Here is a 27419-nt window from a genome sequence, read left to right on the forward strand (position 1 = left end):
GAACCTCAGGATGGATGTGCCCTCTGGAGCGGCGAGCAACCTCCTGGGCGTGCTGGGAATCTCTGAGGAGTCGAAATCAAGGAGTTATGGCTGCATCCTTGACTACCTCGAGAAGACACATTACTGATGATGGAAACTGCCTGTACTGTGGTGACACAGTGTGAGGTGTTTTAACTGTGACCCAGGAGCTTCGTATTGACATCAAACAGGCCCAGTGCTTGACACTAACACCGAACTTCTGTCACTCTCTGAGAGAGAGACTCTTCTGAACTCCTCACGCTTGCTGAAATCGTGTTGCTTCAGGGACAAGAGTCACCCTCCCATACTGTGACCCATCACAGTGAACTGATTCTACTACAGCTGCCACAGATACACAGCGGACAGCACTGCCTCAGCTGCTCCACCCCTCTTCTGTGGGAACAGACCCCTCTCAGATGGAGAGGTCTCTATATAGTTTGCCTCATTAATTGCCCAAAAAGGTGATGTCTGCATAGACCAAGTTTCAAGGAAGCCAATACTGAAGTATGGCTGCTTGCTGGTGCCTCTCATTCCATCCAGCAGTCAGTCTGCTAGGCCTAATGCAGATCACAACCACTTCTCTTCAGTCAAGGACTCTGTGGTCAAAGGAAGCAAAGTCAAATCACACTGTGAACAGTGGGACCACTTGCTGGAACAGTTGAAGGAAGCAGAATGAATGTATGTTCTTAAGGAATCATTTTTGTATTGGTAACTGAAAGCCCTACGCTCAGTTCAGCACATCAGTCTCCTAAATTACACAATATGTTTCCAGAACAGCTTAAAAAACTTGAAAGGAACCAATGCAGAAGCTTAGAGCCCTATTTCTCCTGCCTAGCTCTAACTCATCCTGGCAAAATGGGCTTTGCACCACAACAGTTGAAACATAACCTTGGGAACCCCTCACTGAGAAGAAACCAGAGCACTGTGTAACTCACAGCCTCCTCTTCATGTGAGCCATTAAAAAGGAAATCAGAACATGATTTTTTCCAGGTTTGCAAAGTGTCCAGTGCTTTGTTTTATCTTAGACCTCCATATTGGAGGAGCAGGAAAGTAAACTGCAAGGGCTGGGGGAGCCTTGCAGAAGGAGAGAGGCCACAGAAATTTCTACAGCTTCTCTCCTACAACAGTCAGAGGTGGGTGGCTGATTACAAAAGGTGGAAAGCAAGAGACAGCTTGGCAGAACAGATTTGTAAAATGCACTCAATAATAATGATCAATAATCAAGTAGCAGCTGCTGCTAACAGAGGGCAGGGCCCTCCTGTGAATTCCTGGGATTACTCCCAAAGAAGCCACCAGACGGCAGTATAATTGTTATGCAATGGCTGCTGCTAGGCTTGTCTTTCTTCAGTCTATTGTATGACTTTGAGGAAGAGGACCCTGTGCCATGAGAAGTTATGTAGACTGCTGGCACACACTCTGGTGGTTGGTGGGACCACAGGTCATGGCCGGGAAAATTCATTGCTATTCATGGGCCAGATCCACTTCTGGGGAGCAGAGAAATGAGCCCACTGAAGGTGGTGGCATTGTCCAGCCAGCCATGCAAGCACAGCACAGATTATTCCCAGGCCTTGGCTACCACCTGTGCTTGAGGCATGGAGAACTTCACCTCCAAGAACTTGCACCCACAAGCAACATCCTCTGGAAGGTACGTGCTGGAGCTGGTCCCACAGAGGCAAAAGCTCTGGACAGAGCTTGTAGGTAGGTGGTAGTTATCTAAGTTGTTTTCGTTTGTTTACCTGTCAGGCCTTACCTCTACCTAATAGCAGTATTTGGGTGCAAGCCTTGTTTGGGATAATCCTGGGATGCTGCTGTAAATGCTTGCCCTGGTGGTATATGCATGACCACCCACTGGTCTTGGACCACCACACTGGACTCTCTCCCCCATTCCAGCAGCCAAGAGGTCTGGGGTCTCATTGCTTCAAGTCACAGGGATTATTCTGGGACTCAGATGGGAATAATGCATTCTCTCACTCCTGTGACTTGCATCCTAAATCACTTCTGATAGGAGGCTCCATCAGCAGCCACCTGATGGGAAAGGAAAAATTCCTCACAGAATTGATTGGAATAGGTGATTTCAGATAGAGCTCCAAGAGAAGAAGATTGCACTGGGGTGTGCTCTGTGCAGGACTGTCCCTCTATTAGCCAAAGCCAGATTGTTGAGCTGTCCTTCCGGTCCCTCATGCCTTCTCTAGCAATGCTATTCACCCTTCTAAAAGAGCAGCCCAACATCTTACAAGACTGTGCATCTCCCCTAGCACAGCCTGAAAACCCCCCTGAGGAGAGGGCCTTATGCAGGTTGCACAGCAGAATTTGGATGGCTCACAGAATTAATTTTGCTGCATCTGCTTCTAGTGCCACATGCCACTGCAGTGGGATTGCTGCTCATGGAGAATCAAAGTGGACTCTACCTGGAAAGGTGTTGGCGTGTTGGCTGAGCTACACTGGACTGATGGTAAGAAAAGCTGGTTCTGAATAAAGAACTGTGAGTTACTGTGAGATATCCCATGTGCTTAGCAAAGGGTGATTTAACCTTTGTGTCCTTGCAAAGGAGCAGGAGACCTGCAAGGGTGAACACTGGGACATGCAAAGCTGTTCTGCTCTGCTGACTTGGAACAGCATTGATCAGTTTGTGCTAGCTGCAGATCTGGTGAGGAAACTTTAAGTACAGCAGATTGATTGCTGTCAAGGGACAAATTCCCCATAGCTGGTTGGATTCAAGCACTGAAGTACTGACATATTGATCTATTTCTGTTGATTTATTAGTAATAATCTTGTACCCCAATTTCTTTTGTGTGGTTATATACATTTTACAAAGCATACTGTTGCTAGCTTAACTGATTTCTTTCAGAGGATATATAGAGGACACACCTCTATATAAAGCCCCATACTGTAAGCATATGCTGCAATCTAGAGTAGACAGGAAAATAAAAACGATCACAGGCAAGCATGTTATCATGCAAGCAGATTCAACATGCTGACTCACAGGTTTGAGCTCCATCAACAGATCTTGCTTGCCTTGGAGTGGTCACAGGAAGTCTCAAAAGTTTAAATGAGCTCCCCAGGTGGGAGGAGTTGGGGTAGAATATCATCTCATGATTTCTGGGCTCTGCTCAACAGCAACAGACTCATCTAGGTACCTTGTGTGGTGTACTTTTTCTTTGGCTTTCCCTAATTTCTTGTTGAATTTCATTTATGTGAATTTCTGATTGAAAAAGTTGCTTACATACTAAGTGCAAAAAAAAAATTCTGTCATAGCTTAAATTGGTTTCTCCCCCTTGCTCCAGACCTGTGGTTCTCCTTGTTTATTGGCATCATGCTGTAACCAGCTGAGCTAAACTCAATTGTTCCAGGACTCTCCAGCTGTGAGAAGGTGAGAGAGACAAAGAGATGCTGGCTTTTTACCACCACAGTCTGAGGCCAATATGATAGTTTAAATGGAAATCTTTGTTTTAAGCCAAGCAATGAGTGTTTGGAAAAGTGGAGTGCATCTACTTCAGGGATTCACCTGCAGCATAATTTGGATAGTGGGGCTGCTGGGGTGTTAAATCATTCCCACATGAACCACCACCATTCATCTGGAAGCAGCCCCAGCACACACCATGCATCAGGTCCAAGTGGTGCACATTTGTATCACTTTATTTGCAACTAATGAAATAGCTAGAAACATTTATTGCATATAAATTATATATGAGCACCTATCATACAAATAAACTCTTTCCAGTCTCAGCTTTCCATTTCCTCCTTAATCACAAAGTCTATTACATTTGGGACAGATTCAGGAGTCTCTGCTGGTTCCCATCCCCTGGGCCTGTTTAGATTAACTTGTGAGGTGAGCTACTCTCCAGATCTCTAGAAAACCCATACCCATCTTTAGAGCATGCATCTATTTTAATGTATGAAGAGACAGGGGAAGAATTTCTCTCCAGCTCTTGTCTAGACTTAAATGTCTTTCACTTGGAAAATCTTGTAGATTCTCCATAGGCTGAGATGAAATAATCATGAAAACCGTAAGTAATCCGACACTTGTAATTACAGGCCTACCAGCTCCTTATTGACCTCAGACAGAATAAGGAAAAAGCACATATTGGGATCATTTAAAAACAAGGAAAGTTCTAGTTAACATTAAGTCTCATGTGTTTATGGAAAAGAATCTATAAAACTGCTTGGGAACTTCTGGAGATGTAAATTATAGATTTGGGTTATGGATTTTGCTAACAAAAGTAAAAGCTGTTGAAATAATAGCTCTCCGACAAGGGAACTGATAGTCTTACACTATGTTTTGATTTTTAAAATACTGGAATGATACCAAATTAACACATTTTGTAGTAATCGGACTGAGAATTGACTGGATGGCAAGTGTCAAAATATTAAAGTTGATACAAGTATGTAAGGGGGGGGTTGAAACAGTCCAGTGGTGAGTTACTCCACTCGGGCAACACTTTGGATCTGGCAGTGCTGTTTGTGGAAGAAGTGACTCTGGCAAAGGACTGACTCACAGCAGAGCAGCAGCTGAATGTGAGCTCTGAGTGCAGTCAGGAAGGCTAATTCCATTCTCCCATGTATAAGCAGAGAATGCGGAACAGGTGTAATGTGATTATATTGCAGGAGATTATATTGTGTCTGCTAATTCCACGGAGGTGATTACTGGTATGAAAGAATTCCCAGTTTTGACAGCTTTGATTCAATGAGGAAGGGAACAAGCTGGAGAGGCTTCCTGGCAGAGCTTTAAGGCCTGTTAAGGAGTTGGAAGACATTTTATGAGAGAGAAGTATTTAGGATCAATATGATCAAAGTCTTGGTATACCTATGTAGCATTGCATTTTTGCTTCTCCAGTTGTCACACTACCTAACAATGGCACAAGAAAAAGCAATTGAGAGACGAGGTATACATTTGGTAATGGACAAAGGAGTTAAATACTTCAGTGGTTTACTTAGGATGCTGGCAGCTTTCCAACCATTGGCAGTTTTTTAATGAAGATGGGATGTTTAACAAAACAACAATGATTAATGTGACAGAGTTCTTTGTCCTGTGATCATCTGGAAAGCAGCGTGGTCTGGAAATTAGTCTACTGCAATAGACACTACTGTCAGATGGTACCAGCCTGCAATGTTTTTGCTACAACCACTCCCAAAATTATAGTCCATAGCTATACTCCATTTCATATTGTTTTACTTCATTTAGAGGTTTGGATTTCTCAGCTGAAGAAGCCCCTTTTTCTAGTTCAAACAATGACTTAGGACCTTTCTGTTATGGGGTCTCTGTCTTGGATTGCTCCCTGCCAACAGCCTCTCCCAGCTGTTTTTGTCTGCTTTGGAGAAATGCCTGAAGTGAGTGAACTTGGTGCCTGTGTCCTGTGAGTGGGGTTCAGCATCACCACTGGCCTCAGTGGAGGAGGACGGATGGATAGACACAAAACTGGGAAAGCATGGCCAGGACTGAGGCTGCTTGTTCCAGCTGAAGGGTTCTGAACAAAGGGATTTGAGCAAGATCCACCCATTTCCTCAAGGATACAATGAAATCCTTAACTGAGCTTCCACTTCCACGTCTGTTGGGCAGCAATGTTGGGAGAAGTTACCCAGCATTGGGGTGGTCATGGATTTATGTGGCCACAAAGCCTCAAGGAGCTCACACCTGAGTCCAGTGGTGTGGAAGGCTGATACCTCGTTTCCCCTGTCCTGGATTGTCCTGTACTGACTGCTCCAGGGTTTGACATGTAGGCAAGATTCAGAGGTGAGGGAATGGTTTGCTCTACAGTTATAAAAGACTGCAGCTGCTTAAATCTGACCTAAATACCTTCCAGATTATGCAGCCAGATGCTTTGTTTGAAAACCTAGAAGGTCGCTGTCTGCTGGGTCTTCCTCCCTCAAGTGAAGCAGGGGCAAGGACTGGCATTGAGTGAGAGCTCGTGGGGTAAAGCAGAGGGCGATGCAGACTGGCACGAAGGCTCCTCGGCCGCCGTGCGCGGCTGGCTCCGGCTCCCCTCTCATCCTGCGGGACGCGCAGCCGCTCCGAGCGGCGCTGGCAGCCCGCAGACCGCCGCACGCCGCTCCCCGCAGCCGCGCTGGGTCACCGCGCTCTGGGCAGCCCCTGTACCTTCGCTTTCCTGGAAAGCAGTTTCCCGTCGTTACTGAGAAGAGCCCTGCTCAGCTAGAGGAAGGAGGGGCCTTGCCACCGCTTCATGCAAAGAGGGTATTAGTTGTGCTAATTTTTCTCATAAGAGTGGAACTAAAACAGTCTCTGCTCGCTCTAAACCACTAAAGGTGTTTGTTTGGTTTTGTTAGTTGGGTTTTGGTTGGTTTGTTTTTTTGTTTTTTTGTTGTTTTTTTTTTTTTCCTGAGGGGAGCAGAGGAACAAGGCTGGGGGATTTTTATGTGTTGGTTTAGTCCTCTTGGCTTTCTCTTTCTGTAGTGTTGGGGTTTTTTTTCCTTCTTCTAAATGCTTTGCTGTTAGCACCTCCTAAAAGGAGACTTTTTACCAAGTTAAGAGAGAGACCATCTCAAAATGGGAGGAAAGGTCATAAGGGAAAAACTACCAAAGACTGAATGCAGTCAAACTACATTTTGTATTATTTGCAGGTTGGACTTGCAGCACATCAGGAGATGGTGGCAGTCATTTCCTACTCACCCCACAAGCATTCTTCTGTCCTCCCTTCTGTGCAAAATCTCATGCACTGCCTGGATCACCTCTCAACCCAGGCTACCCGGGCCTTCCTCTTGCTTTCCCCTCTCCCTTTCCTCCCCAATTCCAACCACCTGGCAGGAACCCCCAGCTTATATCTGGGCTACTTGGTCAGCTACACTGTCAGGGCAGCTTCATATCCTACTAATATTCCATCCAAAAAGTCAGTGTCCACACCAGAGGGCAACAGCATGCCTGGGTCTGGCTGGGGGTCCAGTAGGACACTGAGATCCTAAATAATTGGTCACCTGTGCTCTGGAGTTGGTGCTCCAGCTCCAGGTGAGCTTCCATACACAGGTCTGCTAAGCTGAAGGGCAAGTCAGTACTGGGAGATCTAATGTGTTCACCCATCTTCCTTCCTCTCTGCCCTCCATGTTGTTCTCATTTGGTTTATTGGTATCTTTTTTCCTTTCTTCTGCAAATTTTCAGTGCTTCATTATCTCCAGTTCTTTTCTCCTCATCATATTATTCTCTCCCTTCATCTGAGGCAATGTTTGTCTTTTGCTTTCCCAGAAAACCATCTTTATTCAGTAGTTTGCAATAACCTGCCCCAAAATACTATTCTTTTTCCCACACCTCCCAAACTGACAGCAGTAAATAGGCAGATTGTGGCTCCTTTTACCTTATGCAAGCTGTAAAGGAATCTGCATGCTGAGAAGGAGTGAAGCTGTTATGGTGTTACTGGCTCTTGGGCTGCTGGATATCAACATCTTGGAACTTACTAAAGACTTGTAGGTTGCTGAAGAGCAAGCACAGAAACACCACAAAGTAGAACTATGATCCAAAGGCAGAATAAACTCAGGCCTACTGGTCTCAGCAGCAGGATTTCAGACAAAACTCTCTGGAAATGGTTCATTCTGTCAGCAGCTCTATGAATTAATGTTTTCATGTTTAATGGGGTTTAAAGTTTCAGTATCAGAGATAGTGAGGGTATAGGTATCCATAGGTAGGGGAAAAAATGAGGGGTAGGATAAAACTCGTAAATCCTAAGAACAAATCCTGGCACCTTCTTGGGAGCTATTCCTTGTCAGGCTGTCATCAGCATCCTAGGCATCTTAAAAACTGTCTTTAGGATGAATCCAGCTTTCTCCAGAGATGCAGCAGTGGACAGTGTTCAAACTAGCCAGCCTGTTTTCTCACTGTCATTACACAAAGCCTTTCACGTGGGTTTCCTTGCACTGAAAGCAGTTGGGGGAAAAAACTTTCACTCCAGTGGTGATAGCATGGGAAGTCTCTTGGTTCTAGGGAATTTGCTTGTATTCTTTTTTCCTCAAGAAAACTCACCTAAAGACAGGGTTTGTTTTTCATGTTAAACACATCCAGACTTGGTTTCAGGCTCACAGCAAAGAAATTCAGTACTAGGCTCAGCCTGTGCTTGTCTGTGATGTGGTTGGTTGCCTTCTCCTCCTTCATGCCACAGGACACAAGCTATTTCAGCATCCTTGTGTTTTCCACCTATAATGAAGCCACCTCTGAGGTACCTTGATCCTGAACACATTTTGGACCCTGTAGATCAAATCTGAGCTTTGGAAAACTGTGGTCAGTGGTGCCATTGTGACGTGTCTCACTGGCTTTTATGGCCAGTGATGGTTGTTGCAATATGCTTCAGCTGTAACTGTTGCCAGGTCACAGTTTCAAGTGGATGAGAGAAATATGAGCAAGACCTGCAGACATCTCTGAGCAATGAGGCTGGTTAACTTTTCACAAGGAAAGATGAAAAGGAAGAAGAAGAAAAGGTAGAATTAGACCAGACCATTTAACATTAAGCCAAGGTGGCTGGAAGAGTCTGTGAAGTCACCAATAAATGTTATAAATATCCACAGAGGGAAACAGACTCCCTACTAGGCAACTGCAAAGCAAACCACAGGATATTTTTGAAGCTGTCATCCAAAAATACAAAAAAAAGTGTGACAAGCCTACTTAAAAACCAAAAATGGAACAGATGAGCACTTCATCCCTGCTGTGATTTAGAGCTCCAGCGGCAGGTCCTCCCACTGAAGCCTCTCTGAAAAAGAATGAAGTGCTTTGCCCAGATTCTTATGGAAGTTCAGAAATTCTTCTGTGGTCAGCAGCATCTTCATGCTTGGTTGAAAGAAAAAACAAGAACTGATGTCTCAACACTCAGTGGAACTTCTGGCAAGGCTGAGAATCAGATTCAGTGGTGTGTTTCTGACTGGTTTATGCTCCCTAGCAGTGCCAAGCAGCTGTAAAGTTTTCAGTCTGCTGCTCAAGCTGGAATTACAGCTGCTTTGCATCACTAGGCTGGTACAAAGCAGCCAGGGCATGTCTGCTTTTGGGGTTTGTATAGAGCTTTTTCAATAGGGCAATTCACCTGGTATACACACACCAGGGAACATGAGCAGCATCAAGAGAAAGTATGTAGGAGAGTGAGAGCTCTGCTGACATGATCAAATCACAGCTTCCTTACTGGCTAGGCCTTTAAGCTGTGAGGTTTGTACTGAATTCCAAAATTTATCTTTTCTTCTATTACATCTATTCTTTCTGAGCAGCAATATGCTTACAGTATGTACCATGCAGTGCACTATTCATATTTCATAGGATAAGGTTTCTCTGCATTTGTAATTTTTTATATGATTTCCAGTATTCTGATTTGACCACCAAGGCAACAGTGCGCGTTTTGGGGCACGCTCTTGAAGTGCTACACACACTGTGCTTGCAGGGTGCCCGGTGTCCTTCTGAGAGCTCCTGCAGTGGCCGAGGGGAGCTGGGAGAGCTCCCAGGTAAGGGAGGGAGCAGGCTCTCTGTTTTCCGCTGGTGTAAAGAGCCCTCTGCGCTGGACATGGCCCCTTCCCCGGTGCCTGCGAGCGGCGGTGCCCCAGCCCCGCGCCCAGGGCAGCTGATGGAGGCCGGGAGGAGGGGCAGAACCGCGGACCGGCCGCCGCCTCCCCGGGGCGACACGTGGCTCCGGCGGGTCCCGGGGCTGGCGGATGCTGCGGTGCCGTCCCGGTGGGGTTCCTCTGCCAGTCAGCGGCGCAGGGGCTTACACAGCATCTTTTTCTTTCCTTTCCTTTTCCCCTCTTTTCCTCTCTGTCTCCCTGCTATCCGTCCAAGTTTTCTGTTTAAAAAACCCAAACTTTTTTTTTCCTTTACTTTTTTTTTCCCCTTTGCAAGAGCCACGCCGTGGAAAGACGGGGTGGTGGAGGAGAGAGAAACCCCTCCCCTTCCCCTCCCCCGTGGCTCCTTCCTCGGAACAGAAACATTTGGGGGGTTTCCTCCCCTCCTACCCCTCCCCTCTCTTCTGTGCCGCTCCGCTGTCCGGAGCCGAAGCCGCGGCCGAGGAGGGTCCGGCGGGGCAGCCGCGCCGCCCCCGGTAAGCCGCGCACCGGCCCCTTTGTGAGCGGAGGGGCCGGGGGGGGGGATGCGGAGCACGGCGGGGAGCGGGACCGCCTCCGTTTGGCTTCGGGCGGGAGAGCGGCGGGGGCCGGGCCGGGCACTGAGCGCTCGCTCGCACCGCAGGCAGCGCCGCCCGCCCGTGGCCCCGGAGGTGCCGAGAGTAAGTTGTGCTGCGCTGACTGGAAACGGCCTTTTTGGGGGGCGGGCTGCGAGGAGTCTGTCTGTCTGTCCGTCTGTCCGTCTGCCTGTCTGCTCTGATCCCCCCTTGGCTTGCGAAGGGGTGCAACCCCCTCTGGTTTGGCTCCTGGGGAGCTTGGGGAGCTTTTCCCGAGGAGTCGGGAGAGATTTGGGATGCTGGCATCTCACCGCCAGCCTTGAAGGGAGCCATGTGCTGTCCTGGGAGTAGCCTGGGAGGCTCCATGGGGACTGTCCTGGTTTCAAGGTGTTCTTCACAGCCTTAGGACAGGGAGATGCTTCTTTTAAAGTGAAACCTGCAAATTATGTGTTGTCTTAGATGGGTCTGTAGGGAAGCAGCACAGGTCCTGGTAACTTGGTCTTCACACCACTTCTTTCCTTTCACATAAAGCACTGGAGAAGAGGGGCTCAGAGTGTTTCACTTAGTCTTAGCTGGAAAAGGGAGCTGCCTGCCAGAAGTGAAGGCGTTACAGGGGAGCGGGGTGACTGTGACTCGGGGGTGTGCATGCCCGTTTGGGGTTGCCTTGAAAGGCGGAGAAACTCGCCATCCTCCAGACCGGGCACAGTCAGAACGCAGCCTCACACCTGCCGTTTCTCAGAAGATCAGTGCTGCGCGCCCATGAGAAGCCTCATCGCAAAGGTTATCGCTAAATCCTCCTTCTTTATGCAATCTGAGTCATGGTGCTCACAGCCATGCAGGATCCGCTACTCACTTTTTCCCACAAACGCACGCGCTGTTACTGAGAATTTTGGAATGGTTACCGCTTAAAACCTCAGCTCATGCTACTCTTAGGTTTCTTTTTTTTTTTCCTTTTTAAAAAATTCCGTTTAAGTGTGTATTAATTCTTGCTTAGTAGAAGCTTGGAAACAGGATCTGGATAAGTCCCAGAGATAGCTGAGAGGAACTGAAGAATGTTAAGTTAATGTCCCTGACTTTTTTCTTCTGCATGGTGAAGAAGGGGGATGTGGCTTGACCATTGTTCTGGAAACTTGAGGGCAAAGAGTATTGTTAGCAAGCTGCTATTTAGGACTATGTGGTCCAGACAGTGCCATTTACTAGTTCTAGTCCTTGCAGCTCTCAGAATTTAAATGAAAAACCCAGTCACATGTTGACCACACTCTGCAAATGGGGTGGAATCAGAAATAACTAACTTCCTGATGTTTCATTCTCCTTTGACTGTGTCCTTAAGAAGGTATGCAAGCATATCTTCTTTCTCTGAACAATTGCAACTGCAATTCAGATGCTGTGTGAATGTCAAATGGTCCATTCAGTCGCAGCAGGGCAATGGTCATGTGCTTTAAAATCATGCACATGCACAGAAGTTTGTGAGACTGAGGCTGTATTATCACATAATGTTGCTCTTGGTTGAATCAAGTTAGGATGAAATGTGGCCAGTCGCTGTAGATGAAGCCAAGCTTTGTTTCTGTGTTCATGAATGATTCTGCTGGGTATGTAATTTAAAACATAGTTATTGAAGTATGGATTCTTGTTCCCTCCAGAGGGGAGGGCTCTTGGGCACAAACCCGCAGGATTACTGGGATGCCAGCCTCCCACACAGGTTCCCATCTTTTCCTGAGTTAAACTGGGATCTGGGCCTTGGTTATTTCTGTGTTCCTTGTTAATGCTCTATATGTTTTATGTCCTTTAATAACCTGGCTTGCTTATCATTTACTTAAATGTAGTGGGGTTAAGTGGCAGCACAAGGGTCTTCTGTAAGATTATGTTGGAAGGCACAGGTAAACTGTGCTAGGATCCCCAATAATGGGCATAGAGGAGTGCTGAGGAGAGGCTGAGCTTCTTCAGATCTTCCCAGGTATGTGTCTCAGTCCCCACTGTGCCTGCTCAGAGAGGGCCAAATTCAGTTTCCAGATGACAACTCCAAACTTGCAGCCAGTGCCTCTTACCCTCCTTGGTCCAGCTGGGATTTCTGTGAAGTTGGTGGTCGGTTTGCGCAAGGATAGAGCTGGGGTTGGGTGGTGTAAATTCTTAATTGCTGTCACTAATACTGCGGTTGCATTGCTGAGAAACAAAGGAGAAAATGTGCCTTTAGAGCTGTGTTTTTTCCCTTGTTTCTCTTTTTCTCTGTCCCCACTGGGAATGTTTTGCTCTTTTCTCCTAGTCTTTCCCTGCAGCTCCTTGCCACCCCTCTCTCCCCTTGCCACCCACAAGCTTCTCTGTCCTTGATTTCTCCAGCCTTGGTTTGGTCAACAATAAAGAGATAGTGCCAATACTTAAATATGACATCATTTGGGTCGGGTTGATACTGTGGTTAGATTAATAAAAGCTGTGGGGAGGTGATGTGTTCCTGAGCTGTTATTCCAGGCCACTGCAGACCTCAGCTAGTGGTGCTTGCCAAAAGCTCACAAGATGGGAGAGGAAGGCACGTGCATCTCTGTAACTTAAAATGTGGATGGTGCGAGAGCTGAGTGAGCCATACAGGGACAATATCTTTTTAGAGAGTAAAGGTGTTAAGTGTGTATGTCATTAAGAGGCATTTTTATTTAAAATAATGCAACTTAATGCTACATTCATTAGATCCTTGGTTACATGTGAGTAGAGGCAGCAGGCAGGTATGATAGCAACTTAACCCCTTTTATTCTGTCAGTCCACTTCATTAAACCCTCCTCTTCTGGTTTGCATTTGTGCATATCCTGCACGTTTTGCCTCAGTAAGGTATTTATTAGCTCACTATTTAACTGAAATCAGTCTAAATCTTTTTAAAAAATAAAGGTGCAGTGCTGTTTGATGTGGCAGGATTTGGTGACTTTGTGTTAGTGACTGACCAAAATGACAGTAGAATTCTTCTTACCCCTCTCCCCTCACCAAATGCAAGGTTTCAAATTAAGATTTAGAAGTGAAAGGTGTAGAAAACCCTATTTTTTAAACTTCTGGAAATCAATGCTTCTGTTCAATAGGTATTTAATAGTGTAAAAACTGTGAATTTAGTTTTAATAGAATGGTTAAATGCTGCTTTGTGTTGTCTTTGGAGGCTTCAGAGCTGCCCCTTATTTTCATCCTCTTCAGTGGAGAAATGAGAAGGCCTGTGTGCACTTCACAGGAAATGAGTGTCTGATACAGGCTTGCAGGCTGCACATTTCCAAGAACCGCTCTCAAGGTATTTTGATAATGCACATTCTCTCTGCCTTCTCCCTTCCTGCTTCTCCTGCACTTTGTGTGCTTCTGCTTGCTCACAAACATGTGCAAAGTTGAAGGGAAGAATCGAATGGTGCCACTATAAAGTTTGCATATGGGCTCCTTCAGCTTTATACTGGAGCAGTGGCTGGCAAAATTGGGTTAAGCTGGTAGCATTCAGTTGCCTTTTTTGCAGAGGGTTTTTGTCTTTCCCCTCACTCCCTGCTAATGCTGAAGAAAAATTTGCCTTCAGATTTTGCCTTGTGCAACAAGGGAGTTTTTTGTGTGTATGTGATTCTGCAGTTCAGAAACAGTTTGGATCTACTGTCATACTTCCTCAGTTGCAAAGTTTATTTGGAAACTTAGGCTAAAGCTAAGAAAATGAGTGTGGCTGTTAGCAGTTAGAAAATGCCAGATATCTGCAGTCTGAACTGTGTAGCTGGGCTTCTGCAGATCCTGCTGAAGCTAAGGGGGTTCAGCATAAGTTTGCACACTAGTTGTGATGAGCACAGTTTGATTGTGCAGGAATTGTTCGATTATGCTTTTTAACAGACCAGCAGTGTTGTTCTTTATCCATATTTTAGTTCTTCCTTGTTTTCTGGTGAGATTTTGTGGTGTGGAAGGAGGGAAGTCGGAGCTGGAGAAACATTTACTGCTTTAGCAGTAAACACTGAAATCTGCTGTTTGTGTAGGGTGCACGCTGATATTCAAGTCAGCATATCCAAAGAAGAGGTGTGCTGTTCTTTTTAGGCATTAAAGAATGAAGAAAACATGGACAGAGCTATTTTAACTCTGCAGCGGGTCCATAGTTAATTTCTTGTATTGACTTCATATACCCTTGTTTACTACTTTTGTTTTGCACAAAGGGCATTTATGCCTTGTGCTGGGCTCCCCTTACTGTTATGTCAGCTTTGAATGGTTAAGAGGTGTCTTAAAAAGGTGTTGCTAAAAACCCAGCTCTTTGCTGCTGGATTCCTCTGCCTAAGGTCTACTAAAGCATGGCATGGTGGGTACAGCACAGAAACAAAGCAAAGACGTTTGTGAGAGAAGAGAAATGAGACTCCTCAGATCATCTCTCTCACTTTCCCCACCCAGTCTACATGGTTGGAGTTTTTTCCTTTTATGAGTTTTAAAATTAGTTACTTTTCAATCTTGGTCACCTTTGAACTTCCTCTCATCTGGTTTTCTGAAAGAATACAGAAAGAATGTCCTGATTGTACTGTGTCTTTCTCTGGCATCCTCTTGTATATATATCTGCTCTCTAAACTGAGCATGAAATTTCACCAGTCTCTCTCTGTTCAGTTACATGTTGCTTCTTGTTACCCATCTTTAGGCTTAGCCTTTTCATTTCAGCTCCGTGTGCTTTTATTTCAGGTGACTAGAACTGACTGTATTCTCTCAGGTGGTGGTGACATTACTGTTATGTTCCCACCCATCCATTTTGCACCTTCCCCCTCCTGCTTGCTTCTTGGTTTTTAAATGACTGCTTTTGCATTCGGAGCTGGAGCTTTCCTTAATGAACCCTCATCACTGTTACTCGGCTCATTGGTCAGCTGCGCCACTTAATTTATTGCTCTTGAAAATACAGACCCAGCTGGTTTTCCTACAAGCCTGTGTGCATTTGCATGTGTCAGGACAAAGTCTTGCCTGACCTCCTGCTTTCCTGCTGATGAATTTTGAATGACCTCTGACTTCTCTGTCCTGCACAGAGTGAAGTGATTTTGTCTCTATTTACCCTGGGAAGGCAATGGAGAGGGCTCACTACATTTTGAGTTGGTTGCATAGATTTAAGTAACATGAGGCTGTGGGGAGCAAGTTAGGCCTCAGGGGTTTGAGGTGTTGTGGGTAATGACAGCTTGAAGACAGGGAGAGACAATTCTAGGAAGAGACCTGGGTCAGCATGTGACAGTCAGGGGGCAGGGCTTGTGTAAGAGAAGGGGAGCCTTTGGGCTGCTTGTACACACCAGCCTGTTGAGGAGTGAGGTGGGATGCTCTGCAAAGTGGGCTGAGTCAAACAAGGGGGAAGATGCAGTGGCTGGGAGGGTGGCAGAAGGTGACCTGATGTGCAGGGGCTGAAATGAAATGCCTTGGTTTCCTCCAGCCACTCCTCTTCCACCTCACATTCACCCTGTGGTTTCATGTCTTCTGCCCATCTGCTGTCCAGGTCCTGGTGTGCTCCTGGCTCTTTAGCTCATATACTGTGTCTAACTTCTCAACTTGCTTTTGGGAAGCACAAAGTATGTTCTGTCGTCTGTTGCTTCTTCAGGTGCCATCTGCCTGATGGGGAGCTCTGCCTGGGGGTTGGCTTTCCCCCACACCAGGTAGCCTTGTGTTGTTCCTGCTTTAGCAGCACGTGTCAAAAAAAGTTCCTTCCAATACTTGCAGCCCTCTGGCAGTTGCTAGTGTATCTGATTTGGTTGAGAGAGTACCTCTCTTTATATCTCAACCATCCATTTCCAATTCAAAATCTCTGGGTATAGTCCATTGTGCCCAGCTGGCTTTCTGCTTTAACATTGCTTTCCCCCATTCATTTCTTCTAATAGAGCAACCTCTTTTTTCCTTTCAGATTAATCAGCATTAAACACTGGGAATCTCCTCAACATACCATGCAAGAAAAAAATAATACCTGCTTGCTTGTGTAACTTTTATACAGTGTCCCTGTCCCCACTAGTTGTTATCTCACTCAACTAAATGATTCCCCCTGAGACTTTCTGTTTTTGATAAACTGAAAATGCCATATGTTTTCTGGGTTTTGTTTCCTTTATCTTGGCCACCTACTCTCCCAGTTTGACATATAAATTTGTTCCTTACTGTCAATAATTTCTATTCCTTTATATTGGCTCTTCCAGGATTATATTTTCATCTTCTGAAGGGTTATTGAGGTTGTAGAGAGATTTAAATAGGGACTGTGGTTTTCTAGTGTGTGTGTTTGATGTCTCTGATCCACAGCAGTAGCCCTTGCAAGCTGTTACCTGCAGTGTGACCTGTGCTGTCCCCCAAGCCTGTCCTCTTAGCCAGGCAGCATCTCTGTGCCATCATTTGTGGGAGGTCTGCACACTCTGTCACTTAAGATTTCCTAAATAACCTGTCATGGCTTAATTTTATTATTTTTTTATTCATTTTACTTTTGCCTTTTAGGACTAGCTTCTTTATTTTGTGTATTGAAAATCCCCCACTATAAAACTTTGTGATGTGTCTGTGCTTTCTGACCCTTGCCCTTTCCTCTGAAGGCACAGTAACTGGTGCTGTGTAATGGCCCCTCACATCTTTTGAAGCTGGTCCTTCTGAAGAGTCAAGGCAGGATGTTTCCCTTGTCCCCCTGTGCTCATGCTGGTTAATCGTCTGGGACTCCTCTAGCAGCACAGTTCTGGTAAGGATACTTGAACCAGTTTTAGCTGCAGACTCTGCTCATTTCTCAGAGTTAGCTGCTTCTTTGAATTCCTTTCCGGCTCAATGTGATGGTTTTGATAAAAAGCCATGGTTGTCACAGGGACCACTGATGGCTTTTGTGTCTCAGGATTTACTCATTTCCTCAAACAGGGCTCTGGAACAAAGTCAATTTAGTAGGGAAAGGCAGAGGAAATGTACCTGTGCGGGTGGTCTGGGGTGGGGGGAGCTGGTAATGCTGAGGAGCTGTGATGGGTTGGAGTCAGCCCTGGGCGTTACTACCCCCTTCCCACTGATCCCCCTCTCAAGCAGGGAGATGGGACAGAGTATTTCAAGCAGGGAGACATCAGGGACTGCTGTTATCTTGGCTTCTTTCTTCTTCCTCCTTGTGCTCTCTCCTCGTTTCCTTGTTTCTGCCCCCGAACTGGGGAGAGCTCCAGCCACCTTTCCAGGGGCTGCTTCCCAAGCTGGTGTGTGGGGAGGGAGAGCAAGGGAGCAGCACAGGCTCTGTGTTCCCTGGCCAAGCACAGGGCTGAGGTTTTGTGTACTGACATTCACAGGAATGGCTGCTCGCTGTGAAACTGCAAAGGTCAGGAGCAACAACGCGACTGGGCTTCCCTCACTTACCAAAAATGCTGTTGGCCAGAGGCAAGCAACAACTCTCTGCTTAAACCATAGCAGGATAGGCTCTGCTACAGCTTTGGAACTTAGTAGTAACTCCTCCTGATTTGCTTTTTTTTTTCTCTCTCTTTTTTTTTTTTTTTTTCTTCTTGTTTCCTCAGTAGTTACAGGAGAAATAATTCTCCAGTAGAAGATGTCATTGGCAGAAGTCAGAAGGTAGTTTTGGTAGTTTTACTTGCTGTGGAATAAGCTATAGTTCCTTGTGACTACTGCAGAGCAGCCTCTGAGTTCAGGGAAGTGATGAGGCTTCTCTGTTATTCTGAAATAGCAGGATTGCAGTTTCACAATGGGCTATTTTGATGAGGAATAAGCTCTTTTATTTGAAAGTATTTCTGAAAGTGTGTAGCATTTCCAAAGTTTAAAGAGGGTACCCTAAAAATGGATGTCTTTCTTCCAGCTCCTTCAGTTAGCCCAGGAAAGGCAATTAGTTTTTCCTTTAAACTGCCACTTTGTTGGGTTTTTCTTAATGCCTGTCACAGAGAAACCAAAGTGCTTGCAGACTTCCCTGCCTTTAAGAGTATTTGGCACACATAACACTGTCTTGTTGGTTTTCTTGGAGTAAAAACCTTTTAGCCATGATTAGCAAAGTGTCATATTAATTCAGAAAACACATGTCATAGAAAAATATGTTAAGAAGTACCAAACATTAATATCAGATCCATACAAAGTTATTTGTGGCTTTTGAAGTATGTTCTCCAGACCCAAAAAGCTGGGAGGTGTTTGATAAGATAAATCTTCTTGCAAGGTGTCCAGCTGCTGATTCCCAGAGCCTGCATGCAGGATCTTCCTGCACTGTGTCTCTGTGCAAAGTATGAACTGTCACAGGGTGTGTGCTACCTCAGCTTATTTTATTAAATATTGCATCCTTGGATGCTGGTTGTGTAGGGAAATGCAGTTTTGGTTTGGGATATGTATGTGAGGTGTGGTTTGTTTTTTTTCCCACATATTCTCTCGTGTCAGATATAATGGCAGTCTCACATCAAACTGCCATGGCATAAAAAATAGAGGGAACTGTTTCCTAGGCCTGCTTTGTGCTGGAGAAATTGGCTGTGATTAACATTGGTCCTCTTGGCTGAACTGGGCCACATTCCTCCTCTAATCACAGCTGTTCTCTTTGGCACGTCTGTCTGTGCATCTCCTTTGCCTTCCCCTCCGTGATCCCTTTCTGGATCAGCCCTGATCACCCTGGCTGTGGCAGGGTGCTTGTGGCAGGGGGCACTGGTGTGACTTGCACCATGGCAATGCTGGCACGGCTCAAACTGTGTCAGTGCCAGTGTGGGGCAGGCAGTGGTGGTCTGGGAGCCAGGCTGGCCTGCCATTAAACCCAGTGCTGCATGCTTGGCTCTTACCAGGGAGGTTTCTTCCAGCCCTTTGCTCAAGCTTTCCTCTGAAATAGCCTTCCCAGCCACAAATCAGTAGGCAATGCATTTCTGTGGGATGCAGACGTGCAAACAAGAGAAGCGTGCTCAGGCTCTGCTGCCTGGAGTAGGGACACTGTTGCCAGGGCTTGCAGGGTACCCTAGGGAGAGCTTTTCCTAATTATCCCAGCTTCCATCTGACTGCTCTGGGAACTGCAGGTTTGATATCTGGGAGATCTCAAAGCCAGATGGAGTGGTAGTGGGGAAGTGTAATAATGGGGTCGACCTGCAGTTTTGCTAGCTGCAAGTCAGTGTAGCTTGTGGGGTGTGTGCCCAGTTTGGACTGGGCTGGGGAGGATGCAGAGAGGTGATGTTAGGTAGGTACCAGTGAAGCTGTGCAGGGACTGCCTCTGAAAGGCATGCAGAAAGCTGGGATTGTTTTTTCAGCTTGCAGATAGATCCACTGACAGACACGTGATTGCACAAGTGGTGGCCTGCTGCTCCACCAGGTCAGTGGGTTTACTTTTGCATCTGCAAGGTGAGAAAGAAAAGTCTTGAGAGCTGGGGAAGCAGAGCAGAAGAGTGTGGGCCAGAACAGATTGGGTCACAATCAGGATAACTCAGCACTGAATGAATACCTATGTGGTTTCAAGGTAATACTCTAAGTATTGTGTTTTGTATTCAGCACAAGTTGGGACTTTGCTGTTCTGAGTCCTTAGGTTTATTCCTGTTGCCATCATCTCTTAATATTTGGGTTTTATGGTTCCTGCTTCTGGAAGATGATGGCAACTTTATGGTCTTTCTATTTGTCCTTGGGCCACTTGTGAGCTGCCTGGCCCTAATCAGTTCCTGGCTTTGTAAGTAGCAATAATAGTAACAGCAATAACCTGCTGTCTCTGTTGCTATCTGAAGTGCTGTATATGTGTTTCTACAGTAACACAGATCAAAGAGATAGAGACAAACACCCTGTCCCCAGATTTGTTGTATTTTAGATCCACATTACAGCAAACTAATGGGCTTAGTCACCTGCTTGATGGATGTCTCTTTCTTTTCAAAGGATGGATTTGCTCTTATGTAAAGCTGTGCAAAAACTGGGAAATGCTGCATCAGAGCTTTTGAATTTGGACAACTTCCAGTCCTGACATCCAGAAACTCATCCCTATGGGTGGCAAAGACAAAGAGGTAAGCATTTTCAAGTGTCCTGGAACAAGAGTGTGAGGATGCATTATAGCTGAATACTTAAGGCTGATGTTGAACATACCAGATTTGTCAAGCCCCAGGGTGCAGGGTTGGCTTGGCTGACACCACACACTGAGTGCAGTCCCCTGGTTTACTAGAATTGTCTCCTTATATAAAATGCACTGCCTTGCCTGGGTCATGAGTGAGGAGGAAAGCAGAATGCCCTGTGTCAAGAGCACTTATTTTGAAAAGCTCTTGAACTTGCAGTAAATCAGAAAGTCTGGGGAAACTTATCCAGCCTTTTAATTAGCAGGACACCAGCTTTTTAGGGTATGTTGCTTTGGCTGCAAGCATTGTTCTGACTTGCAGTAAGGAGGTAGTAACTTGTTTGGGCGTTGGGGTTTTTTGGGTTTTTTTGGAGGGGAGAAGAGGGAAAGCAAATTGTGGTGTGACAAGTCAGCAGAACTAATTATGTATGTGTGTTTTATTACACCCCTGGCTGGGTTTACTCCTAATCCTGGGTCTGTACATCCTCCTTGATGTGGGAGGCCATGTATGCCTAAGACCTGTTGACCCATTAAAAGTGAACCTTGAAGGTAGTATCAGGAAGCACTTCTAGGGCTAGTATTACTGTAACTAATGCTGTGCTGCAGGCCAAGCACTTATCTCTTGGAAATGGGTCAATGAAGCTAAACAAATTCCCCCCATCTGAGGCTCTGACCTATATGTAGATTTCAAACCAAGTGAACAAATAGTCAAGGTGCTATTTTTGCATTTACTTTGAATTTGAAATTATGACAGTCTCAGTTCTTAGTCAGTCAGATTTCTAGTAGCAGTGGATTTTTCTTAAAGGACGGGTGAATGACTCAAGGTTGAAAACTGGGACAAACCAGTTTGGGGTTTTTTTCTGTCAAATAGCATCTGCAACCTTAAACAAATTATATATTTGTTGTTATTTTTAAAACTAGCCTGGAAGTGAAAGACAGCTGCCTGATTCTCTTTCTGTGCTTGAATCAAATTTCCAACCTTGACCCGTGAAATTGGCAAAATTTCCATTTGGACAGAGAAGTTGCTGTTTAGGAGGGTTCCTTATCACTCCTTTTGAAGCTATATCCACAGTCCTGGAGGCACCTGGTGGATGATCTTTGTTTTCTATAGGAGCTAATGTCAGAGGGCCCTATAGCTTCCTGCCCAGCAGAGAGGGGCAGAGATGCTGCAACTCCTTGTGGTGCCTTCTGTGCTGAATTTTCGGTGGTGATAAATGGCCCTTGTTGCTGTAGTGGTGACCGTGTTTGTTTGCATCCTGCTCACTAAATCACCTTCACCGAAGATTTATTTTGACTTGCTGAATGGTCTGAGCTGCTTTCAACTGCTGCCTTTTTTTTTTTTTTTTTTTTTTAATGGAAAAGAAAAAAACCAGCTTGATTAACTCCTTCCTACCCCTCCCACCTTTCTCTAAGCATGGAATTTCCCTCCTACTATGAAAGTACCTAGAGGGCAGGATCAACAGCATTCAGAACAGTACCAGGGACATTAGCAGCTTGTGGACTGCAAATCACAGGGCTATAAGCTGGATCAGCTTCCCAGGCTGCTCTTGGAAAGGATGTTTATGGCTTCATATATGAAACGTGCCTGGCAGCTATATTATTACTGTTAAGTATTGAGAGAGATGTTAGACTAGAAAAGATGTCTGTAGTAAGGCATTGCCAGGCACATGCCTGCTCTAGCTACTGTGCCCATGTGAAGGAAAGATGTTTGTCCTCTCCCGGGGTGCAGAGAGTGCACAGCCAGCCAGCTGGCATGAACACCAAAAATAATGTGAGGCTCTTGAATAGCTGGCAAAGGGTTTGAGACAGGGGAACCTTGCAAGGACCTAAAATTAACATAAAGCTCTCCCTGCAGAGCAAGCCCAGAACAGGTCCCTGCACATTCCCTGCTGCCTGATAGGAGCCCCTAGTCCTGATACTCTGGCAAGTCTGTGGAAGGAGGGGACTGCTGGAGATGAATTGTGTCTCTTCCTCTGCTGCAGGCTGTGCCAGCACTCTCTGCTGCTTCAAGCATGGCTGTGCTGTGAGTGAGTATGACTGGGTTAATGGAGTAAGTCAAGGGAGTGAGGGCAGCATTTGGCAGCGAGCTACTGACTGTCAGGCCTGGGGAAGTGGTGTGTTACAGCTCAGCTTCTCACACAGAATGAACCTCTGCCTTAGGGCTGTGGTTTTTTTGTTTGTGCCTGTACAGACACACACATTTAGAATATGTATTTTTTAGATATATAATTGAAGTGACTTGGATGGCTGATGGTAACACTGGGTTCAGAAATTTGCATTTCTGAAAACAGCCTGATGATAACACAGGGTGCTGGAGATGAGCAGGGTCATGACAGTACATTAGAGGATGGTGACTGGGAGAGGGCAGCACTGTCTGCAGGCAGGGGGTGTTCTCCTTCTGGAAGAAACAGAAGTTAAGAGTCTGGAAGGGCATCAGCAGTGTCTGGTACCAGTGTTAAGTGAACTCATTCATGGTAGTCTCAGCCTTGAAGATGATGTAGGGGTCTTTATCTGAGACCTTTGCTTTCTCCTCACATGGTGAAACAAAGCATGTCTTGGGATAAGGAAGTGGTTCCTGGGATTTGGTGAGGAAGGTTCATACCTGTCTTCTTCTTTTGCTAAGTCCTGTTGTCAATATATTTGTTGAAGAAAGGTGTGAGGAAACCTTGGAGTTTGTGTGTGGAAGCCTTTCTACCTTTCACTGAATGACAAAGTAAATTATAATTTTGTGCTTTAGGAAATCTTTCCCTTTTGATTTGTGGCATAATTTCACCTTTCCAATCTTAAAGCCACTCTAAAGAGTCTCAAACATCCAGCAGAGGGAAATCTTGAAATGCTGAGGTCTGCTGGAGGGTGTGCAGAAGCCACTGGCTGTGAATCACAGAAACCCAATGGATGCAGAGCTCTGTAAAGTGCCACCTTGTGCTGGTGGGGACCCACCTAGAGCCCTTTCTGCACAAATATATCCTTGGTTGTCCCTGCAGCTGGGAGTTGGTGATGTGCAATAGCTTGGTACCCTCTTTGATACTCTTGCTGGTCTTTCTCCCTTGGGAAGTGTCTTGCCCAGGCTGAAGAAGGTATTGGGTTTGCCTCACTCTGCTTCTGTCCCACAGGCTGGATGCAAAGGAGGAAGCATGGTAAAGGCAGCATCTTCCCAGGATTCATGGGCTCTTTGAGAGATGATCAGAGGGAGGCCAGATGATCAGCACAAGACACACACCGCTGTTTCTCCTCTGCAAGGGCAACATCGCAGTGTTCTCCCCGGCCCCGCGCCGCCCGGCCTGCCCGATCGCTTCCGGATGTTCCGCAGCTGCGAGTGGGAAGTGCTGGAGCGATCCCTCAATATCCTCCAGGCCAGTGACTTCTACTGGGGCCCCTTGTCGGTGTGGGAGGCTCACGCCAAGCTGCAGCAGGAGCCCGTGGGCACCTACTTGGTGCGGGACAGCGCGCAGGGGAACTGCTTGTTCAGCCTGAGCGTGCGGATGCCCGCGGGGCCCGTCAGCCTTCGGATCTCTTTCCAGGAGGGCTATTTCCGCCTCAGGAACTGGTTTTCGGACTGCGTGGTCCGGCTGCTGGAGCTGGTGGTGGCGGGGACCCGGAACAACCCCTTGCACTTTGATGAGATGGGGGGAATTCCCCTGGTCTTCTCTGAGCCCTTGTGCCGGAGCCGCCGGGCAGTGCCCACGCTGCGGGAATTGTGCATCCGGAGCCTCCCTGCTGGTGCCTTGACAGAGGACAGAGCAGGGCTGGGGGGCTCCTTGGGGATGCGTCTGAGGGAAGAGGGGTTCTCACCCCTGGACAGAAGGGGAGGGTCAGAGGGGAGCGTTGGCCCCAGCCCCTCTCTGTCCTGGGCTGGGAGATGATGCTGTGCATATGGGAGATGAAGGGAGATGCCTCTTTTATGACTGTGCTGGTGGGATGTTCCACACCAGTGAGGCTGGACTGGTTGCCAGGAGAAGAAGGGGGAGGGCAAAGGGAGCAGAGCTTGAACCCAGTGGCTGTGACAGAAGTGTCCTCCTACATACACATTGAGTGTGACTTTCCCCAGACATCCCTGGGGTAAAGCCAGACCTGAAGAGCAGACTTTTCCACTGCCAGCAAGTTCTGCTCTTTGCTTCATTTATAACTTAAAAGCTTCAGAAAAAGGTGAATTGCCTGTCCTCCCAGGTCAGCCCTGTGTTCTCTTCTACCCCAAAGCTCTTGAGCTCATTTCTGCCTCAAATCTGCCCATGTGGAGTGCAGCTGAGTCCAGTCCCACAGCAGTGCAGCTTGGACATTGATGGGCATGACCCTTGTGCTGACCCACGAAGCTGTGGTGAAGCAAGAGCACATTTCTCTCCTTGCAGCACAAATGTGATGCCTGTTACTTCAGAGGCCAGTGTTTGCACCAAGTGAAACCATTGCAGCCATGTACCATACGTGCAGCTTCACTGGCTTTTGCATTGCTTTATTTGGATTTTTGAGAGTGAAGATGGATTGTGCTGTATTTAAGGGCATGGCATTCCTGCAGAGATAACCCTGGTCTGGAGAGTGATATCTGCCCTGGGAGGGTGTGAAGAGATGGGATCCTGCACCCTTTTTTAAGCTCATCTGATAGTGTGCTGCTGCCATCTGTCGAGCATCAGAAGATGTTTTGGTTTTGCCTCTGAAAAGGCAAGGATTTTTTTATATAAAACTTCTAAAATTTTAATAAAATTTTTATATTGATTTTTAAAAGTCAGTGAACACATGCCAATAATTTCATTCCCTTGTAATGTTGGAAGCCCAGTTAGTTTAGTGCCCAGGCTTGGCAATCAAACTGAAACTGAACAAGTGAATTTCTCATAAAGAACAAAAGCAGAGCATAAATGAGTGTTCCTAGCTAGGAACATTAAGCTTAAATTCATCTTCTAGTGTAATTAATTGAAAAATTTTCTAAGCAGAGAATACTTCTGATAATCTCAGCCCTCATTTTTAGAAAGTTTTTTAGTACCTTGAAATTTGTACTGAGTGTTTGAAAAAAACTGAGTAATTCAAGATCTTAGAGCACAGCATCAGTGAACTTGAACTGGTGAGTATGAGTACAAATGGGAGGAACAGAGCTGGCTTAAATAGGGTCATGGTTCATTTCAGGGATAGTCAGTACGATGTCTTCAAAATAAGTGATTGAAAACAGCTACATGAAAGAAGAAATTCAGATACTCTAAAATTTGAGCCAATTCATTTTATATGCTGCTAAACATCCGCAGCTGGGCAGGCAGCCTGTTATGCTCATGCTGACTTTCCTCTTCAGACCTGTATGGAAGGAACAAGTTGAACAGGGAAAGAGAGTACACTGAATTTGCTCTGTTGTCTTCAGCTGTTTTATCTGAGGAACTAAAGTGTGTGGTCAGCACAGAGAGAGATACAGGCTGTGATTCATCACAGGAGCCTAACTCAGACACTCTGAATTATTCTCTGGAGGGCTCTGTTGCTCTGCTGGCAGTAAGGTGCCTGGCTGCCTGTCTCAGGGCATTGGCTCATGAACCTAGGTAGTTAGATAAGTGTCAGGGAAGTGGTGATCTTTTCCTTGCTGCCTGCTCCTTCCAGCTGCAGGGAGACCAGAGGCAGCTTGGTGGCCCTGTGGCTACTGCATCTCTCAGCCCAGTGCAAAAGCAGGAGCTGGGATTATTCATTTCTGCAGGGTTTGTGTGCCCTGGGGTGGCTGATGTGGGTGTAGTGTTGCTTGCTGCCAGAATCTCAGGTGGCTCTGGGCACCTCTGGGACCATTCCTGGGCTCCTGGGGAAAGCCCCTGCAGCCACACAGCTGCTCTCCCTCTCTGCCATGGAGGAGTGGGACTGGATCTGCTGGCCCAGGCTTCGTGTCCACCCCTTGATCTTTTTCTTTCTTGAGGATGTCTGCTGAGGTGCCTTGGCTGCCTTCCTGCCTTCCTTTCAAAAAGCAGGGGGGTGGAGGAGCAGTATAATTTCTTCCATGTTTAGAACTGAGCACAGGAATGCTTCTGTTTTCTGGCCACGGTTATACCTCACTGAGGGAAGAGCTTTCTAACAGTATTGCTCTGACCTGGCTGTGAACTGTTCTTATTTGGCCTCAAATGAGCATCTTGGGTTATATAGCTGGGGGCTGCAGAAGAGCCCTATTTGCAGCCTGGATTGCTCTTTAGGAAAATCACACCATGAGAGAAGGAAATTGTTTGGATTTTAATAAAGTCTACTTTATTTTGTTCCTTTTTTTTTTTTTTTTTTTTTAATTGCACAGCAAGCACTTGTCTCAGTCTTACAAGTAAGTCAATTCCATGCAGGGCTGCAGCGAATTGATTTGAGATCTGTGGATGAAAAGCAGTGAATTACTGCCAAGCATTGTTATATTGTGGAAGTTGAAAGCACATCATGTGTGAGTATCCTCATTATTCCCAAGGAGAGGTCATTCTGCAGATCAGGATTGGTGCAAGAAAGGAAATCAATGTAGAAAGAACAGGAAAGTAAAAAGTGCATTGGCTGAGGTAAGCATTAGAATCCTTCGTTCTCTGCTTGGATGTTGGAAGAGAAACCTTTTTTTCTTTCAGCTCTCGAGAAAAAAGATGCACAAAGCAAAACCATAAGAATTTACTTCCATGGGGTAACACTATCCTGCTGCTTTCATTAGAGTGGGAGATGTTCACTTTAATGACCCTGTCTCTGAACCGGCCCCTCTGTCACGTAAGAGTAGCTCCTGGTGGTCTGTATCCAAATGTTTCTTTTGGTGGCTCCTAAGGGGACTTAAAAAGAAATTGCAAACTTCCTCGCAACCCCTTGAGCACCATTTGGGGAATAGAAGAAAATTGTTTGCATTTTTATATGTTATGTTATACATTTCTCCAGCTGACTCATTTCAGTTTGTTGAGGAAACTTACACAGGCTTTGCAGATGGTTTTTTTTCAAGTGTTCTTCCTAACAGCAGAAGTTGAAAAGTTTAGTGCTTGTGAGAGGGGCTTCCTCTGTCATGCTTGAAGGGCCTGGATTTCAGTCCCAATATGCTGCAGGCATCCAGCAGGAAACTGCCCTTTGTCTGTTCCCAAAGAGCTGTCTGTTGGTAGTGCTCTGGGGCCCTAAGGGTTAATTTCCCAAAATTCTTCACTGAAACTTGCTAATAACTTCCATATGTACCCATGTGTGTGCTCAGGAGGGGCCCCACAGCTATCAGCCCTTGTAATAATACTTGATTACCTCTGTCATAAGGGTCTGTATGTCGTTAAGGGAGCAGGATTCACCAAAACACAAGTTTGTGCAAAATCACTTTAAAAATGTATTAGCATTTGGTCATCCTCAGTGATTGGGAAATGAACTCTTCTTAGGTACTCAAGCTTCAAAATAAAGCCTGTGTACACACAGCTGGGTCTCAGTTTTGACCCTTACCCTGATGTCCCTCT

General features: G+C 46.1%; 1 protein-coding gene across 5 annotated transcripts; it reads left to right on the forward strand.

Annotated features, from left to right (window-relative positions):
* The first annotated feature begins 125 nt into the window (after positions 1-125).
* Positions 126-24859, forward strand: LOC306801041 (suppressor of cytokine signaling 1-like). 5 transcript variants are annotated; one of them, XM_079303684.1, is made up of 4 exons: positions 126-1716; positions 2371-2470; positions 19863-19987; positions 23145-24859. In XM_079303684.1, exon 4 carries the CDS (start codon positions 23211-23213, stop codon positions 23892-23894), a length of 684 nt encoding a protein of 227 aa, XP_079159810.1. In that variant the 5' UTR covers positions 126-1716; positions 2371-2470; positions 19863-19987; positions 23145-23210; the 3' UTR covers positions 23895-24859. The 5 variants fall into 5 exon arrangements, with proteins under 5 accessions (XP_079159810.1, XP_079159811.1, XP_079159808.1 ...); XM_079303685.1 differs by lacking the exons at positions 126-1716; positions 2371-2470 and adding exons at positions 9640-10028; positions 19525-19662; XM_079303682.1 differs by lacking the exons at positions 126-1716; positions 2371-2470 and adding an exon at positions 9640-10211.
* Positions 24860-27419: the final 2560 nt, after the last annotated feature.

The sequence above is a fragment of the Erithacus rubecula genome, assembly GCF_903797595.1.
Source record: "Erithacus rubecula genome assembly, chromosome: 4".
Lineage (NCBI taxonomy): Eukaryota > Metazoa > Chordata > Aves > Passeriformes > Muscicapidae > Erithacus > Erithacus rubecula.

Coding starts and splice junctions, on each gene's coding strand:
- LOC306801041 (XM_079303684.1), top strand. CDS start 23,211: ATGATCAGAGGGAGGCCAGATGATCAGCACAAGACACACACCGCTGTT.